Source organism: Sinocyclocheilus grahami, unplaced genomic scaffold (genome assembly GCF_001515645.1).
Source record: "Sinocyclocheilus grahami isolate Dianchi unplaced genomic scaffold, SAMN03320097.WGS_v1.1 scaffold327.1, whole genome shotgun sequence".
NCBI lineage: Eukaryota > Metazoa > Chordata > Actinopteri > Cypriniformes > Cyprinidae > Sinocyclocheilus > Sinocyclocheilus grahami.
In genome coordinates, this window is record NW_015505506.1 from 719,073 (window position 1) to 739,625 (window position 20,553).

Sequence of the window (20,553 nt, forward strand, 5' to 3'; positions counted from 1 at the left end):
CTCTACGATATGGAAGCCCGTTTCCGCCACTGAATAAAAAATAAAAAAGGTAATTGCGACTTTTTATCTCACAATTCGGACTTTTTTTCTCAGAATTGCATGATACAAACTCGCAATTGCGAGTTAAAAAATTATAATTGTGAGATATAAACGAAATTCTGAGAACATATCAGTCTTTATCCCCCCCTCAAAATTGGACTTTAACTTGCAATTGCGTGTTATAAAGTCAGAATTGCGATATATATATCGCAATTCTGACTTTATAACACGCAATTGCAAGTTATAAACTCGCAAACTATAAACTATAAACTCTAAAATTGCAAACTATAAACTCGCAATTTAAAAAAAAGTTAGAATTGCTAGAAAAAAAGTCAGAATTGCGAATTATCTCGTTTTTATCTCGCTTATATCTCGCAATTGTGACTTTATATCTCGCGATTCTGTGAAAAAAGTCTGAATTGTGAGATAAAAAGTCGCAATAACCTATTTTTTATTCAGTGGCGGAAACCGGCTTCCATACTACGAAGAGCATGAAGAATTCTGAATTTCCATCATATTACAGTAATTTCATTCCTTCAAACGAGTGGGTAAATAATTTTTTTCTTCATTTTTTTCATTAATAATAATAAAAAAAAATCTAAATAAATAAAAGACAGACACTCATCAATGTAAGTAGCAACAACAGAGGGGGAAAAAAAAGTGGAGGCGACCACTCGGGAAAGAAATGATTGTCAAAGAAAAGGGGGTTTTGGCACACAACACTCTCTGCTACCAACGGTTAACTCAGTCTGTCCATCATACAACAATATTGTACAAATTTGGTCCTTCACTAAAGAATTATATTAACATTTAAGCACAGATGTGCTCAAAAAGAAACAATACTGTTTACTGAAGAACAAATCACATAGAAAAAAAAATCATAATATTACTGAATGCAAGAAAAAGAAAAGATTTCCAATTGCCCCACTGGAGAATAATTTAACTCTTAAAAACAAACTTTCAGTTGGGAATAAAGGTTGTATACAGCTAAAACACTAAGCATAACAACAATAATTACAATGACCGTGATGCTATACACATGAACAACCGTGCTGAGCGATTTATCGTATGAAGATCCGGCTGGGGACGAGACAAAATCGCACAGCCCAACACAAATCTCCCAGCATTTACTTTTTGAGACAGTGGCTTACAAACTGCATTGAGCCTTCAGGGGAAAGTTAGCATGCTAGTTGTGGGCTTAGGCTTAAGTGCTTCTACTGCCATTGGAAATCAATGTTGATGTCTACTATAATGATCTACTGTAAGACTTCGGCTGTGAGTTAATAGAAAGGAAACCTTGGTACAGTGCTGTAGAAGATCAGCGTGCGAATGGAATGCTGAGTAGAAACGGTTCAAATCTCCAGTTGAAGAAACACTCAACTACTCTGTCCACTCAAGCCTTCCTGGGCTTCTCCGAGAACATGTTAAAAACCCCTTGAGAGCAGTCTCTATGAAATGCATATCATTGAAAATGAGGTGGAGGGGTGATTTCAGAGTCATTCGAATGCATCGCTCCCTCTTGAATCAGCAGAGAACATCACTATAGTGGCTAGTTGCAGACAGGAAAGATGCTGTAGGGCTGGGATTCGGTGAGTGCACTCGTGTTGACTCTCCCGTCTGTGATTGGTTCCTGTGTCTGTTTCACTCAACAGTACGCTCTCCTCCTCGTGTTCTCATAGTGGTGGTTCATCTACTGTGGCATTGCTGGTCTTCACGAGCTCTTTTTGATGCGTCTTCATGTTGGTCTCTTGCCCTCCCCTCCTTTCTCCCTCCATCTCTCGTTTGTCTTGTTGGCGTTCTCAGATGTTGTTGAGGGGGTGAAAGGAGCTCGTCTCCGACGGCCCTCCTCCTATGTTGAGCCAGGCATCCAAGGAGTTCTGGGAGGATGAATGCAGATTGGTGTTCTCAGACAGAGAGAGCATCATTGCATAAGCCTGGATGGAGAAAAGGAAGACAGTTCAATCGTAAAGCCAAAACATTCGTCATCTGTTAATTAGGGTTTGTGCATTTCAGAAGCTAGCATGTAAATAGACAATTTATCAGTCATTATTTACTCGTTCCAAATCCACATGCATGTTATTTTGAGCTGCTTATTCAATGCTCAACAGAAAACAAAATAACAGCATTTGGATTAGAAACAATGTAAAATAGACTAGTAATTATTTAATAGCAAGTGGATATGCATTCTTAAAACATAATGAGGTATTCAAAAGCAGACATTGTCCTGTCGATACACAATATTAAAGGACAACCATTACCTGGTATATCAGTATAACATTATTCTTACATATAAGACATTTAACGAGTCCACATGAAATGTTGAGACCAGAAGACTAAAGTTATAAATGTGACCCTGGAGCACAACACTGGAGTTTTAAGTCGCTGGGGTATATTTGTAGCAATAGCCAAAAATACATTGTATGGGTCAAAATTATAGATTTTTCTTTTATGCCAAATATCATTAGGATATTAAGTAAATGAAATCATGTTCAATGAAGATATTTTGTAAATTTCCTACCGTAAATATATCAAAACTTAACTTTTGATTAGTAATATGCATTGCTAAGGACTTCATTTGGACAACTTTAAAGGCGATTTTCTCAATATTTAGATTTTTTTGCACCCTCAGATTCCAGATTGTCAAATAGTTGTATCTCGACCAAATATTGTCCTAACAAACCAATCATCAATAATCAGTGTATTTATTCAGCTTTCAGATTATGAAAAATGTACCCTTATGACTGGTTTTGTGCTCCAGGGTCACAAATATGAGGAAATGATACAGAACGATAATAGTGTTAGTTATGTTAATGCCATTCAGTTAATATTTATTTATCAACGTTGAACATTAAAAATATTATTTCTGAAACAAAATAGAAAATGACAATGACAGTTTTATTAACATTTTCCCCACATCAATTATTGCAGGAATTCCCAACCTTTTCATTCAAAAATGGTAAATTTCTACAAAAAAGTACCTTCCCATAAATATAATACATTTTATTTTAGCATAATTTCTGCATGCATAATAACAGATTGTACATATTTTAGCATCTGTGTATATAAATACACTAAAATAACCAAATCTATTATTGTTCATTATAGTATACGTAAACTATACTTGTTCTCAAAATATGCCATTTTATTTTATTTTGTCTTTTGTAAAGACAAAACTAAAAATACCCCCCCTCAATATGTGTTCATATTCATAAGATGGTCTTCGACTGTCTTTCCTTCTCTTGAAGTTTGCGTGACTACGTACAGCTGATGTGGGCTCATGGCATAGTAGCAGCTCTCTGGAGCAGGTACATTCACATACCTGTGTTTTAGCCTGCCTGAAAAGTGTTTCTTTCAGCGCCTCCGACTCTACCGAGGTGCTAAAAATGTCTTTAATGTCATAGGGCTCCTCGCCAGCCTTATGGAACTCCAGGCCTTTGGGGAAACCAGGCAGAGGTTCCAGATCTAACAGGCCTGCATCCTCCTCAATGCACCTGTACCGGGATAGGGAGGGGTGTGGAGAGGGGAGGGACCCTCAGTTAGCCCAACAACCGCAATCTAAATATTGGAACTGGATGCATTTGAGGAGCATGCACTGGATGAGATGGTGACGGGACATGAAAAATACAAGTGGTCATCACACTAGCGGATGAAAGCACAAAACAAACGGACACAGCTTTGGTGGCATTCATGGTCAACAACTCTGTCTGCCTCTGTCCATGCAGAATTAAACGAGATGCAAACGGAATAAGCCTCCCTAGCTTTTGAATAAAATATGCTACACAATATTGAACACTGATGCCGGTGGCATTCCAGCAGCAATTATCATTTCCGGGAAAGGACAGTGAAGGAGAGAACAGAAATGCAATAAAACTGGACAGTGATGTTTTTCTTTGTTTTGGCAAACCAGAGTATAGTGACAGATGACTAGTTGCTGATTAGTTGTGTTAGTTGTTTCAAGAGGACTGAGAGACAATGAGGGATCACAGCGACAAACACTATGGGAAACAATGAATATCTGTTCAACAACATCTAAAGGTTACAATGGGTCATATCCAGCAGTGTTACACAGACACTCTATTCCACAATCTGGTGAGCTGCCTTGCTCTCTACTTAGGGAACTTCCTTGTGCCCTCTAAAGATGCATTCTAACTGAATTGATTTGGGACATTTAACATAGGCAGAAACTTGGCATTCTGGAATTGCTTGCTTTGTGAGAGATGGTTATGCCTTCAGGAACAGGCTTTTTTTTCCAATGTAAGTGCACCTGTGCAGCTCACTGGGTTTTGGAACAGAGCTGTAGTGTTGAAGGCCCATTGTACTTCTGTTGCTTGGTAATGATGTTACGATAAATACGATACATTTTCGTTCTCTACAACTTCTGATCTTAAAGGGATAGTTCACCCAAAAATGAAAATGTGATGTTTATCTGCTTACCCCCAGGGCATCCAAGATGTAAGTGACTTTGTTTCTTCAGTAGAACACAAACGGAGATTTTTAACTCAAACCGTTGCAGTCTATCAGTCATATAACGGAAGTGAATGGGAATCATGGCTTTGAGAGTCAAAAAAACATACACAAACAAAACCAAATTAAACCCTGCGGCTCGTGATGATACATTGATGTGTAAAGACACAAAACGATCGGTCTGTGCAAGAAACTGAACAGTATTTATATCGTTTTTTACATCTGATTCACCGCCATTGTCCGAACTGTCCTGAGCCACCTATCTCTCAAATGGACCATTGACACTCTATCTACAATCTCAATTAGGAGTTTAATTAGAGGTTTAATTTGGTTTTGCTTGTGTATATCTTTTTGACTCTCAAAGCCGTGATTCCTATTCACTTGCATTATAAGACTGACAGACTGCAACGGTTTGAGTTAAAAATCTTTGTTTGTGTTCTACTGAAGAAACAAAGTCACCTACATCTTGGATGCCCTGGGGGTAAGCAGATACACATCACATTTTCATTTTTGGGTGAACTATCCCTTTAAACGAACACTCAACCAAAACTGAATTTTTGCATTATAAAAATGTAACTTTACGAGTTTATAATTGAGTGAAAAGTTTGGAATAATTATTTTTGTTTTGATTTGATGTTTGAAAGAAATATCTAATTCTCACCAATATATACAGTATACATATATATATATATATATATATATATATATATATATACATATGCATATATGTGTGTGTGTGTATATACTGTATACATACTATTTTAATATATTTTAAAATCACATGATCCTTCAGAAATCACTCTAATATGCTGATTTGCTGCTCAAGAAACATTTATTAGAGTATTATCAATGTTGAAAAAAGCTGTGCTGCTTTTTTTGTTTGGAAATCATGACACTTAGTATTTTGATTTACATCATTTGTTTGAAAGAGAAATATTATAAATGTATTTTCTTTCACTTTCGATCAATTTAATGCACCCTTGCTGAATACGATTTATCACAGGAATAAATTATTATTATAAATTAATTTGATGTAAATTCTAAACAACACAAATAAATTCATTTGAAAACATTACAGTAGAAATCAGTTCTTTTAAATTGTAATACTAATTATATAATCATTCTATTGCTGTTTTACTGTATTTTGGATTAAATAAATGCATCCTTGAGAGCATAAGAGACTTCTTTCAGCAACATTATTTTTTTTATAAATTACATTTTTTTTACTATAGTGTACATAGTTTATATACACAACATTTAAAAGCCAAATTGCAAATTTAAATAAGGGTAATACTATTATCATTAATATAAATATATTATCATTATGAGCTTACACTGCTCATACTGCTTTCTTAAAGTCAACATAAGATCAGAACTGACCCTCCTAATGTTTCTGATTTGATTGTTTTATTGCTTTTTTTTTGTATGTTGCAGTAAAATGAATTGGAAAAATGCTGTATATAAGATCTACATGTTCACGTCTATAAAATCACAAATAATAGATCGATAGGATTATAATGTATGTTGCAGTAAAATGAATTGGAAAAATGCTGTATATCAGATCTACATGTTCACGTCTATAAAATCACAAATAATAGATCGATAGGATTATAATTGTGTATATTTTGCTCGTATGATAGTTGAGTGTTCATTTAAATAGAGTTGCCCTGTTTAAGCCTTTCTCCAGTAAACAGACAGATGTGATTTTCTGACCTGCGCGTGTGTTCGTAAGACATAGGGAGAGGGGTGGGCTCCTCGTCCTCGTCATAAGTGCCCTGCACCATAGTGACGGGAGAGGCCGTCTCGTCCTGTGACTTTTCTGTCAACGAGCCTTCCTCATCTTCATCATCTCCCTCCATCTCCTCATCTTCCTCCGCCAGTTTTGAGGTGGCATGAGTGTGACTCTGAGGCTGATCGTCCTCCGTCTGCTCTGGCCTGTAATCACAGTACTCATTTAGTTTTACATGACCATTTTCATCCTCATTTTGATGCTTTGAATTCAACAGGCTGATTTTACTACTGTACCTTTAACATCTCTACATGTAAACAACATCTGTTATTACTGGCTAAGATCTTTGCAAATAAAATGAGTAAAAACACCAATTTGAATACTTTGATTTTGAATACTAAATTTTTGCTGATATGTAAACAGGAAAAGTCACAGCAAAATAATTTTTCTTAATCGTTATTTTTGTCATCTATAAAATATCTACACATCTACATGTTTTCAGATAATAAGAATTCTTATCTTGTTATACCCATTTTCTTTTCTCATGTCAATTTAAGATACTTAGATATTATACTGGAAAACAGAACCAAAATAAAAAAATTTGAAACATTTGTGCAGTTTAAATTTCATAAATTGTGTGGATGATTTTGCAAACAATATCTGCAATGTAAATGTTATGCTAATGTGACTACATAGTAGAGCCCGGCCGATATGTTATTTTTTGGGGCCGATACCGATATTAGGGAATAAAAAAGGTACGATATCGGTATATCGGCCAGTATTCTTTGTGTATATTATAGTACAGTACCAGTCAAAAGTTTGGACACTTTCCCATTCGTGTGTTCAAACATTTGACTGGTACTATATATAGAATACAGTATATACATAAACAGAATATATATACATAAACACATTTTTTGCAATGATTACTCTCAAATGTGGTGATGAAACACTTATAATGACGTGACATAGATACGTAATGGAGGCAGGGCATTTAACAAATTAACATTAAACTTTATTATCCAAAATGAGTCTGACATCAGTGCACTGAACAGTAAAGTTGAAGTTTATTCAACTTTAATTCAATTAAATTCCATTCAACTTTATTCCACTGAAGTTGATTTCACTTCGGAACATTCATTCACGGATTTGCGCTACTGTCTTCACACACAGACGAAACTTACTAGAGAAGTGTGACATAATATACCTGTGTAAATAAATACAATATAAATTCACGTCTCGCGCACTTTAATGCCCTTTGAATGTAACGTGTACGTTCCCTTGGAACTGGAATCATGGCGGAATTTCATGTGAAGTCCACTTCGCAGGGCACTTACGGTCGAATACGACCACGCTTGAATGCCTGAACAAGAGACCTCCTTACTCCACCGATACCGATATATCGGCGACAGGCTCATATCAGCGATAATATCGGCAAAACAATATATCGGCCGGACTCTACTACATAGTACATCAAACTGATTTATTTAAAAAATAAAATACTTTTTTTCCCCCCATGATATGTCCCCTTTAAAATATTTAGTTCTTATAATTACCTTTTTTTAACCTTTTGACTGAAACAATATCCTTAGCAGAAGGAAGGCTCCTGTCTTATGTCTTTTTTTTCATGTTCAAAGCTATCATCTTGCTTTTTCCCATCCAAGTTTCTATCAACTTGGGATTTAAGCTTGAAAAACCTTTCAACTTAAACAAGAACTAACACACATACACTAAAAGCTTCCTCTCTGAAAACTTTGCACAACATTGCACATTTTGGAAATTCCTTGACCGAATGTCTAATGGCCGCTGGCGATGAGTTTTTATGTCCTTGGGCAATGGAGACAACTATGACATCTAACTACACCTCCCAAAACACCGGATAAAATAATAAGCTATTTTCACCCTGAGAGTCCATTGCAGTAATTCTCTCATCATAATCTGACTGCCAAATATCAGTGCTGTGCTGCTCTCTGGGTTGCCATCCATCATTTCGGACTGGGCAGTAATTCCCCTGCCTGGCCAGAGCTCGAAAACACAGATCCACGAATGACAAACACACCGATTTCACAATTAATGACAGATGTTTCTTGCGAGCATGGCAATGATGAATTGGCTAATTTCAGAGAGGCGAGACAGAGCGAGCTAGACAGGTCACGAGCAATCATCATGGTTTGTCTCATTGCCACCGAGTTCCAGAGAAAACGCTTGTTCTGCAAAGCAGCTATCAGCACCGCGCCATTCCACTACCTCTCTTTTTCCAAACGTTTCAGCTTATGATATCATTGCGCGCACTCCTCCAAAGTCGCTTTTACTTCAGTACTCTGAAACTGACTTCTATTGAGCCAGACGACTGTCAAGTGGAAGGAGGAGGGGGTCGTAAGGTGGGTGGTTAAGCTATGTGAGGTGTAGACTTACCAAAGCCGAAAAAAAGAACAAGAAGAACTGCTTGTTTCCCATTTTCCATCATGCTTAAATATCTCATAATCAAATTTGCCCTGGTCTGAGAGAAAGTCCATGCCACGTGGGAGACAGCAGCGGTCCTGCCACAGACCTGTGCTTTGTCTCTCAGTCTAAACATGTCAGAGTGCTGTTTGCGTTAGCTGCGAGGAAGGGGGGTCCGTCAATGCAGCGCACAGATAAATGTCTCAGTCTGAGGGTCCCCTGATAGAGCTAAACCTGCAGCCCCCTACAGACTGACAGTCAAACTCAGTCAGAGAGACCAGACGCTCTTTGAAACACTATTAACCCAGCTGCAGGGAAACCTCCATCATGCCCCTCTCTGTATGGTGAAGTCCAGATCACGTCTTTTTCCACTGCCATTTACAGAGGAAAAGAAAGGAAGAGTACCTGAGTTTCTCTTTCATAGCTCATTAGATTTAATGAAGCTCTTCATTTAAGTATCGACTTTGTCTCAGATGTTTCTCCTAACATTCCTTGGGGGTAAAAACTGTTGACGTACTGTGAAACTATAAGGGGCCATTCATACCGAATTCCACTGGACTTTTCTGTTTTTCTATACAAACATGCTAGATGAACGTGTTTGACTTTTGCACTCATATCTCGTGCATGAAACGGCATTCCACCACCCAAAAACATGTTCTGTGTGAATGACCCCTTAAAGGGTGACATCGGTGGTTCAACTGTAAAGTTACGAAGCTACGAGAATACGCAAAGAAAACAGTATTCAAAACAACTGTCGCGCGTTCACGACAGTATCATAAGCGGACGAGTAGAGACGAAAATGTGGAATAAAGTCGTTATTTTTGTTTTCATTGCCCAAAAAAGTATTCTCGTAGCTTCGTAATTTTACAGTTGAACCACTGATGTCACACGAACTACTTTGTCGATCATCTTGGTACTTTTCTGGACCTTGAACGTGGTAGTTACCTTGCTGTCTATGGGAGGGTCAGAGAGCCCTCAGATTTCATCAAAAATATCTTAAATTGTGTTCCGAAGATAAACGGAGGTCTTACGGGTTTCGAACAACACAAGGGCGAGTAATTAATGACAGAATTTTCATTTTTGGGTGAACTAACCCTTTAAGCTATAAAATTAAGTAGGATTGCATGAATCAGATGGTGTCATGTCTCATTTAAGTAACACTGTCTCAGATGTTTCTCATAAAAATCCTTAGTAGAAATAATAGTAGACTCAAATTAGACAACAATGAACACAGTAAGAGTACTTAGCTGTACAATTAGTTTGGATAGCATAGCTCAGCTAATGGATTTCTCAATTATGTCTCATTTATGTATCAACTGTGTCAGATGTTTCTCCAGCAATTCATTGGCAGAAATAAATACAGAGGTAAATATATAGGTTATGTCTCATTTGAGGATCAACTATGTCTCGAATGCTTCTTCAAGAATCCCTTGGGAGAAATACAGATAGGGTCAAATAGGACAATTGTTTATTGACAAATGAGACAATTATTGTATTTATTAATACAATTATTTTGGATAGCATCGCTCAGACGAATGCTCTCTGTTATGTCTCATTTGAGTATCAACTTAAATGTTTCTCTGAAAATGCCTTGTATAGGAGAAATACAAAATAAGGTTAAATTAGACAAATTTTGCCATCAGTGTTGGGGGGTAATGCATTACAAGTAACACGAGTTACATAATCAGATTACATTTTTCAAGTAACTATAAAAGTAACACTTTTAAATTTACAATGCAAGAGTTACTTTTTTTTTTCAAATAAGTAACGCAAGTTACTTTTTTCCCCATTTATTCACTGACACCTCTCCTGTCTCCATGTTGAGAGAAATTGGGAGTGAGGTGCAGAGGTGCTTCCTTCAGCCTGAGGTTTATTCATTTCACTTTTGGTTTTTTAAAGTTGCCAAAAAAACTTGCAATTTTTTTGTTAGTAAAAATAAATAAGCAAGCCCAGCCCAGGTGACAAAAAGTAATGCAAAAGTAATACAATTAGTTACTTTTTATAGAGTAACACAATATTGCAATGCATTACTTTTAAAAGTATGGAGCAATAAAACGAACATGGATATTTGTATAGCTCAGATAATTGAGTTCTCAGTTATGTCTCATTTAAGTTTGAGACATTGTTGAAATAGCTTCTAAAAACTCAAGAAGGGACACATGTGAGACTTTAGTCTTTTTCTCAAAAGAACAGCCTGAAAAGCAGGAGACTTTACCAAATTCTTCATTTCATTGCTTAATAGGAGAAACAAATGAGATATGACATTTTATATTATTTCCTTCAAAGTCAAAAAGACAGAAGAAGGTAGAAAAAAATTATAACTTTCCAGCATGCATGCAGACTAGCTGCACAAGAGTGACAGAAAGCGAGAGGGAAATGGGCAAACAGCGTCATGAAATACGACGCATGAGCGCAGAGGGGAATGTTGCAGCTGCCTGTCCATTCGAAGCGGGTGTTTCTGTGAGGGCGATTTGCAAGGAGACAAAACAGAGCACTTATTTGAATTACAGATATTAAAATGCCAGGCCTGCTTGTACGAGTCAGGACTATTGATCCCAGATGGCAGTGTGAGGTTTCGGCCCACGCCAGAGCTTTAAAGTGACTAGGCAGAGGCATCGGGTCTCTGGTGGAGTGTGGAGGAACCGAAAAACTGAGGAGGACCATTACGTGTCTAAAAAATAATTTGTGTTTTTGACCATGGATCTGTTCGTGCGCATTTGTCTGTGTGAATCAGACTGCGCTGCACCTAAACCGAACTCTGAAGCAATGTGAACCTGGCCACACACCGACAGTCGTGCTGACGGTTCATGACTTTGGCAGTAATGCGCTTTTGTTTGGTGTTTTCATAAGCCGATGGAATGTGCTCCCTGATGTGTATCTGGCTGTGCTTAATGCAGAACAGAACTCAACAAGGTGAAATGACTCATTGAGATGCCCCGACTGAAGGCGAAGTCTGTAATGGGTGCCGCCACACACACACACACACACACACACACACAGACACACACACACACACACACACACACACACACACACACACCCACACACACACACCACACACGCACACACACACACACAAGGCTGGTTGGAGTCCAGCAGTATCACAGTCCTCCACTAGAGAGCAGACTGTAACTTCAAGAGCCAGCTTGTCTGACTGGACAGGTTATGAGTTTGTTGCCATAGCTTCAAAAAATATTCTGTGCATGTGTGTGTTTGTGCGTGTGTGCGAGCTCGTACCTTTTCTCCGAGGAGCTACAGGCCTGGTTCAGCTCACTATTGGAGATGAAGTTCCTAATCTCTGAGAAATACGAGTCCTCCTTCTCATCCAAAAGTGCATGATTGTCAGACTCAGAGTTCGGTGAGGAAATATTTGTTCCTAAATTTGAGAGGATCCCAGACTGCTGACTCACTACAACAAAGTAGAAAAATAAATACATTAATAAATACGAATAAGATAAATAAACATACCTAAACAAACCTTATAAACGACAGTTGCATGCGTTCTTGCCAGATACCGTTAGCATTTATTTTCTTATATTTTATATTTATTATCATCTGCACATTTATTTATTTTGGTTAAATTTTTTTAGCACTGATCACTTCCCAAAAAATATGAAAAACATTATTTAAATAATACAGTAATATAAATTCAGGCAATCTTTAAAATATATTATTTACCTAAACTGTTAAAAAAATACATTTCTACCAACATCACAGATTTTTTTTTTTAGAATTTTTTTAAATAAAAGCAATTTTATTTTACCTGGAATATTCTCATGTTCATGTTTCTTTAAGTGGCGGTCCAGATTGGTCTGTTGACCGAAGCAGCGATTGCAAAGGTGGCACTTGAACGGCTTTTCCTTGTTATGAATGTTACGAACATGTCGCTGGAGGTTGGAGGAGATGCTGAATGAACGGTCACAGTATTTACATCTATGAAGGCGAAAAACAGAAAATCATGGATTTTATATGAGGTTTCTGTTGGGCTGAAACAATAATCAAAAGCTGTAGGATACATCAGCATGCACACTGACACCATTTTGGGGCTTGTATGCATGCATTCAACATTCTGAAAAATTGGACATGATCCACATTTTAGTCTAACTCTAATGACCCCGGTGTTGTATTGTCTGCTGGTGTTGTCAATGTTTGCTGACAATGACCCCACCAAGAGGCTGACAAAGGTAATGCAAACAGCTTTGAAGGCATGTTGAGCAGTGTAAGATATCTCACAGAAGCTCTAATTGCATTTCTGCATGAAAACAAATACTCCCTTATGTCCTTTTATGGCTAATTAGGTTGCCATTAAGTTTTTCCTTCATGCCAGCCAATGAAATTGTAAACATGATAGATGATGAAGTGAAGTACATTTTCCTTATTTTGATATATACATATGTGATATGTGATGTCCTCTGTGTGCTAGCGTGTCTCAACAGTCACGGTTTGGCCCTCTGTAGCTCACTTGTGTGCAATGTCAGATCAGACAGAATAGGCAGGAGAACATCAATTTAATGTGCTGATAAACAAACAATCGCAGCGAGGCAGTGTCAGGGGTTCGCCCGGACAGTGCCTTCTTTGTTGGGTGGCCGGCGTAGCTTAGACTCCCTCGGTCGCAGCAAAGTTGACTTTCAGGGCTAATTGCTTTGGGAAAATCGCTTGTCATCAAGTGCTCAGAATCTAGATGCAGGCCTCTTTTTATGTTCCAGTTTATTTTGCGAGCAAATGTGTGTGCGCTTCTGCACAGCCCGATTTTCCAGACTTGGCACATCACGGTTCATAGAGAATGGTACAACGCCAAGACAACGTTTCGTTTTTTTTTTTTTAAAGTCAGTCTTTTCTACCTCCCATTTTGTTTATTTTCATTACTTGGTCCAGAGGGACTTTAAATTACTTCATCATCTCTGTTCTTTTTTTCCTCTGTTACAAAGACTGTACATGAAGCGTTACAATCCGAATGGGGTCTTTCAATGGTCAGACGTAGTGGGCCAATTTCGCTGCATAGAGTAGCTGATAGCATCTACAGCAAATACTACAATGAAGCCTGAAGCCGGCCCGCTCTGATATTGACCTGACTCTGCCTTTTTTTGCTGAAAGTAAGATGGGGAGATGCTGATGATGTCTGCTATTTGTTAGGGTAAATTGTTTCTAAATGAGCTAATCAGGGGATTGTTGTGAAGGAGCCAGGCATGTAGCACTCGTGTCCCACGGGAGGCTCTCTATCTCGTCGAGTGTGTTCACAGGGCTCTATGGTAGATTTGTAGAACTCAAAGAGGGGTTTGATTCCGCCTGACCCTTTTTGTACGCTTAGAAAAACGTGTGTGAAACTGCTAGATGTTATAGAACTACCACATTTTTTATTCTCAGTAGAATGCAATAAAGTTAAAGAAAATAAACGACATTTTACATTTTCTGAAGAAAAGGTGATGCTAGAGTGTTCACATTGTTATGTTTTTAGGGTGTTTTTATGTGTTTTAAACTGTAGCTGCTATAATATGGCATTGCAGGTTCTGGGTAGTTGCTATCTGGTTGCTTGCTTGCTCTCATCTTATCATCTGCTAAGCAAAAATCGTAAATGTGTAATATCATCTCAACACGTGGCAAAATGTGAGGTAAAATTAATGTCTGTTGCACGTCACATTTATTACTTATGGTCAAGGGTTTGTTGAAAATTGAGGAATAGTAAAAGCTATGTTTGCCATTGGAAGCGCCACGATTAAGAGATTTTCCCTCGTTTTCACTTATATTTGTTCAGAAAGTGGACTGTTAAGAAGCCTTTGGCAGTAAAGGTCTTACATCTTAGTCATGCCTGGGTCAAAATATCACTTAAAAATGTGAAAGCCCCCCGATTCCAAAGTGCCCTCATCACCCTCATATAGAGGACTTTCCACAGCTGGTTAGTAGCCAAATCAATGATAATTAAGCCGTTCTATAAACAGAGCATGGATGTCTCCAGGGTGCTATTACCAGCCAACATTGTCCAGAGCTTGCTCTACCTCCACAACATCTGCGTAGACAGAATCAATCTTCTTTCTTTTTTGATCGCGCTGCCTCTAATGTCTCATGTCTTTCATTGTTTCTATGTTATATTTCTCAGAATGAGCAATGCTTTTATTGCAACGTAATTCGCAAGAACATATCTAATGTGCCGATCACATAACTTAAAAACTGTCCATGTGTGATTTTGCATCTACTTGTATATCAGTCTGGGAACGTCAAGCATGAGTGAAATGTGTTTCTCATGTTTTGAAAAGTAAAAAGTGGGAATGAACCTATGGAGTAATTGGTAATGGTTGGATTTAGGCTATATTGTTTGTGTTGGATGACTATGTGGCCTCACACCAAAAGCCATGTAAAGTTACATGAATGTATGTGCATGTGGTAGAAAAAGTAAAGTTCTGTTCCAAAACCTAATTAGCTGATTACATCATAGACACATCTCCAATACAAGGGTTGTTCCAAATGTAGGCAGCATAATAATTTTTTTAAGTATTGTTTCTTTAGCTTAGCAACATGCCAATGTCAAACTACTGGAATACATCGTGAGGTAAGTCTCCTGCACACAGGAGGCACAAAGCTTCAGAATTTCAATACTGCATTTGTGTGTGTGAGAAAGAGTGTAGGTCTAAGAGTGGCTTACCTGTAGGGTTGTTCTCCTGTGTGTGTTCGTAAGTGCCTTGTAAGATTAGCTGACCTGGGAAAGATTTTCCCACAGTACCTGCAAAGGATGAAAACTAGACTTCGATACAGTCGTCCAGCATTGTTACAACTCCAGTATTCAGAGGGTTGTAACCCATTGGCTGGGGATATTCAATGTAAATTTTGGATGAATATTAAAACAAAAGCAGATTATCGGTAAATTTATTTCTATATACTTTATTTCTCTATTAGGTGTGTTTAGTGTGTTGGTGTATACCTCTAAATATAATGATATGGTAGAAATGCTTTAAGTAAAGCTGCAGAGTAAGGATGTGTTTACTCTCGTTTCACGAGTGGTGCTCACCTGCAGGTATATCGCTCCTTGCCTTTGCGTAAGATAGCATCTGAGAGAGAGGGAGGCGGGGAGCGGAAGTTAAAAAGGTGGTGTGAGGAGTGCTGGAGGGAATTGGGAGCATCCAGTTTCAGAGATCTAAAGCTTTCCAACTTCTCAGTCATGTTTTCCATCGCAGACACCTGAGGAGAGAACACGAGGCGAGTTCAGAGAGGAATACTCTGTGTTTGATGCACAGCTCAGGGCCTCATTTAATCAGAAACTTCTCTTGAATTGATTTTAGGAGTCATCTGGGACTAAGAAACTTTTTTTTGCATTTGTTTTTGTTTAGGGCAGATGCATGAAGAACAAAATAACAGCAGTGGTGTGGAACTCTGACAGAGAGCCTGGGAGTTTGCATCATAACCAGACAGGATGGAAAGCTGGAGGAAGTTATATATCAGAAGGTCGAGTCTTGATTGTGCTGTTCAAGAGTGACCTCCCTAACCTATGGCACGTTGGCAGCCACTCGAGCAGCCCCTTGGGAGCCCCCGGCTCCTACTTTGTTCCCAACAAATCTCTGAGAGAAGCGTCTGAATGAGCCATTCACCTCCATGAGCGGTAACCATACAATGCAGTTTAAGATACCCCTCGCTGATAGTACTTCCCCTGATGCAGAACAAAGGGTTTGCTATGCGGCTCTATGGCCAAAAACAGCTTACATCCTTCCTACTTTTGGAATATGGATAAACATAGAGACAGTGTGTTTTAATTTATTTACACATTTCTCGGTATCACCTTGATTCTCTTACCCCCGGTTTCACAGACAAGGCTTTAGCCTAGTCCTAGACTAAAATGTAAATCTGAGCTGTTTCATCTGAAAAAAACGTGCACTGACTGATCTTAAAACATGTCAGTGCCTTTGTTTTATCTTAAGATGCACACCAGTAATGCTTTTTTTCTAAGGCATGTTTATAAAAAATACTTAAATGTCCTAATTGAATTATGGCCTAATCCTGGCTTAGGCTAAACCCTGTCTATGAAACAAGGTTTAGAATATTAACAGGTGATGGTGATATTCATGCGTATTCCTTTTAAAAATTATAATCACATATTTGATCTTCATTTGCTTTAAGACAAATATATAGTCAACATAATATACTTAAAAAAAATATTATGTAGTAAGATAGCACTTAAGATGGATCGATAGATAGACAGACAGACAGACAGATAGATAGATAGATAGATAGATAGATAGATAGATAGATAGATAGACCTTTATACCACTTGTAGAAGTCAAAATAGAGACATTTGATTAAATAGGGGGTTACTGAAAAGAGAAAAAGAAAGAGCGATAGAAGGTTTAGATTTGGGAGGAGGTAGGTCAGCATTGATGGAGGCCAGATTTACAGGTCAGATAAGACAGTTCCCAACAAGAGAGGCCATTCTATTACACACAAACACAGGAAGTCCCTGATCGACATGCAGACATTATCTAGGCAGCCAGAGCAAGAAATAAATGCTAGGAAGTTATTAGCAGTGGGACTCAATAGAGAACTTCTCAGAGACAATGGTTACTCCGCAAGTATGTGGCATAATTTGTTTCAATTCAAAAGGCCATTATTAAAAATATTTTCATTATTGTTGTCACCGTTCAAAGGTGGGAAAGGTTAAAATACTAACACAAACAATGGGGGTTATTTTTCTAAGCAAAAGATAACACATTTTGAATGCACAGCATGCCAGAAAACAGGCAATACCTCTTTTGAGATTATCTTCATGATGAAAATAATCTAATGAAAATAAATACCATCAGATGTCAGAACATTTAAAAACATCAAGGCTCCCCTTGAACCAAAACAGACCAGAGGTGGAGGAATGTGTTTTCAGTGTCTCGCCATGCTCAGCTGTACTTGAATGCAAAGATGAGCAGAATCTTTACCAATGTACAAGAGGAGGTAAGGCAAATGTATGTAAAGAATACCTGAGGATGGAAAAGTAGTGGTGCCGGCCTCAAGTACTTCTCCTTTAGAGCTCCTACTGGGTCTATTAGCTTCCTCTTCTCCACCCTGCTGGACAACAGCACCAAGGGTTACGTACGAACGAAGTTTGGTTGAAAACCTACTGGGTACCAATACTTTTTCAATAACTTGTCTAATTTCAACATATCACCAGCTACTGCTTTGATTTGTCTTTGTGTTGGGTCTTACAATAAGACCTACTCGGGTTGAAATACCTGTAGATGGGGTCCATGAAGAATGGCGAGGGCTTGGCATAGTGGAGCGACGGCTGCTGCTGGGGAGGAGGTGGCTGTGGAAGGGATGCTTGCGGCTGAGGCATCTGGGGCTGGTGCAAGTTCTGGGACTGAGTTAGTGCTAGGTGTTCATCTTTAGCTGCTTTGCATTTTGCGCCATAGACGTGATTCTTGCGCTGATCGTGTGTGCCACCGTTCTGGTTGGCTCGGCTTCGACTGCCTATGCTGAGGTCCAGAGGTTGTTCCTCACCAGGGGCCAAGGGGGTATTGGATGGCAAGGCTGGCTTGCTGGGGGGTGGAGGAAGAGGTTTGACCTCCTTGGGTTTGGTGGTTAGGTCAAAGGGTGAATCCACACCAGTGGCTGTAGGTATTTTCTGTATGTGCTCACGAGGGCATTTAGGCTCAGGTTTGAAGAACATGCCAGGATTGAGTGCTCTGTCTGTGAATGGGTACAAGGAATGTGGGAAGTTGGGCAGAAACTGGAAAGGGAACATGGAATGGTAGTTTAAGGAGCCCATCTTCTTCTCCTGCAAGCCCATTAAGCCTGAGCCAAAATACTTTTCTGCAATGGAGGCAATGGCTTTAATGGAGTCAGTGGTGGCCCCGGAGGGTGGAAGTGCTTGCTCTTCTGGCGGTGGGAAAAAGGAATGGTGGGAGGAGAGGAAAGGACGCTCGCAAGGGAGGTTCCCTGAACTGGAGACAGATACTAAACTGCTGCTCACTTCATCCTGCTTGCTCTCCTGCACTGGTTTCCTCCTGCTCTTCTCCCGTTCACTCTCTGCTTCACTTTCTAGATCTGAGCCAGACACTGTGCCAGTGGTGGTGTCTAGATCTGTGCCGCTAGATGTGTTCACATCTTCCAAGTCACTACCATCAGACATGTCATTCATCTTCACTTTATTCTTGTTGTCGTGGAACAACAAGTCCAGTTTGGACTCTCGATTGTCCTCTGACTGGCTGCTGAGACCGCTCCCTACATTGCCATTGCTGTTGTTCATGGATGCGACCGCAGAAAGAGTGGGAGCATCAAGAGGAGGCAGCTTCCCATCTTGACTGTTACTAATTGGGCTCTTGAGCAGTGGACTAGGAGGTAACAATGGCGGTCTAGGATATAGTGATGGGGGGAAAATCCCTGGGAAGCCATGGGAAAGGGCTGGGAATGCATGGGGTGCTGGGGAAAAGGGCAAACCTGCATGATGCAGCCTGGATGGGAAGTAATCACCGAAGCCAAGTCCACTATGGTTCATGCCATGATGAGACTTGGACTTGCCTAAAATGGGACTGGATGTCATTGGTATGCCCGTTGTGAATATGCCTCCGGGATTATAATGGTTTTTGCCCTCGCAAAAGCGCCGATGCTTGTTGAGGGAGGAGGTAGTGCTGAACATTTGCCCACAGTCTTTACACTTGATCTGGGTGCGGCAGTCTGCATGCATCCGTTTGTGACGACACAGGTTAGAGAACTGGGTATACGATTTGTGACACACCTCACCTGGGAGAACACACATGACTGGTTAATTCTATTAGCATACTGTTTTCATTTGGTGTTCATTCTATAGCAGTGATAATCCGGCAGCTGATTAGATCAACCAATAAACTGTGCATGCTGTTTATTATGTTCAACAAACATGGCACTGTCTACACAAGGGGTAGCCAACCCTGCTCCAAGAGGGCTATCTTCCTGCAGAGTTTAGCTCCAACTCTAATCAAACACAAGTGAAGTAACTAATCAAGGTGTTTGGATTACTTGAAAATTACAGGCAGGTGTGGTGGAGAAGGGCTGAAACTGAAGTCTGCAGGAAGGTAGACCTCTAGGAGTTGGCTACTGCTCTACATTGAATTCTACTCTGTTTTGAAGGTGAGATAAAAACGCTTATGTTATATAATACAAATATGATCCATTAGCATATTAATAACTCGATGAGATTCTTCATTAATAGTAGAGCTATTTCAACTAATTTTGTATACATACAAATACATGTACACTGGTACAGCATACATGCATTTGGACATTGGACGGTAACACACAGAACATTGTGAAGCCAAGCAAAAAGAAGATGGTGTTTTCTCAGTGTTGGTAAGAGGGCAGCTAAGACACGGCAGAAACATTTACCTCTAAACATTAAATATGCCTCTGCCTTGGCCATATACAAGCCTAATGGGCCCACAAAAGAAAATACAGTTACAAAAAAACAGAAGAAGGGTAAAATGGAGTAATTAAAAGAACAAAAAAAAAGAAAGCACTAAAGAAAAACGCAACAAATGTAGAACAAAACAAAGAATGGCTCTAGAATTTCATTTAGTTTCTCTGACCTATAAAACAACAGCTGTCACAATCTTGGGGTGGAGCTAGCCGGGAGGTCTTTGGACACTGGTAATTGTATCTGAGGCTTAGACAAGACTGCTCAGACTTACAGATGAAAGGCTTGACACTGCTGTGTATGTGCTTGTGCTGCTTGAGGCCCGAGGAGGTGGCAAAGGTCTTGCCACACTCAGGGCAGGTGTGGGCTCGGGCACCGATGTGCTGAGAGCGGATGTGGCGCTGGAGGTTGCTGGGGTCTGTGAACACCTGAAGAACCCACAGAAATATGCCAGCTTAGTGTCAGGTGTAAACATAACATGGTGTAAGAGCAATTACTTTTACAATTACTGAAATTG

At 39.2% G+C, this 20,553-nt stretch overlaps 1 protein-coding gene across 5 annotated transcripts in view; it reads right to left on the reverse strand.

The window, feature by feature from the left end:
• Window positions 1–678: 678 nt before the first annotated feature.
• Window positions 679–20,553, reverse strand: part of prdm16 (PR domain containing 16) — a 243,882-nt gene continuing 224,007 nt past the window's right edge. For 2 of the 5 annotated variants that reach the window (XM_016294972.1, XM_016294976.1), the window contains 10 exons: window positions 20,311–20,464; window positions 17,878–19,405; window positions 17,626–17,713; window positions 15,675–15,844; window positions 15,312–15,389; window positions 12,438–12,607; window positions 11,912–12,083; window positions 6,217–6,438; window positions 3,359–3,530; window positions 679–1,973 (listed from right to left, as the gene is read on the reverse strand). In XM_016294972.1, coding sequence (XP_016150458.1) covers window positions 1,839–1,973; window positions 3,359–3,530; window positions 6,217–6,438; window positions 11,912–12,083; window positions 12,438–12,607; window positions 15,312–15,389; window positions 15,675–15,844; window positions 17,626–17,713; window positions 17,878–19,405; window positions 20,311–20,464 — 2,889 coding nt within the window. In that variant the 3' untranslated portion in view covers window positions 679–1,838. The remainder of the gene's footprint in view (window positions 1,974–3,358; window positions 3,531–6,216; window positions 6,439–11,911; window positions 12,084–12,437; window positions 12,608–15,311; window positions 15,390–15,674; window positions 15,845–17,625; window positions 17,714–17,877; window positions 19,406–20,310; window positions 20,465–20,553) is intronic. The other 3 variants (XM_016294974.1, XM_016294973.1, XM_016294975.1) reach the window with 3 other exon arrangements.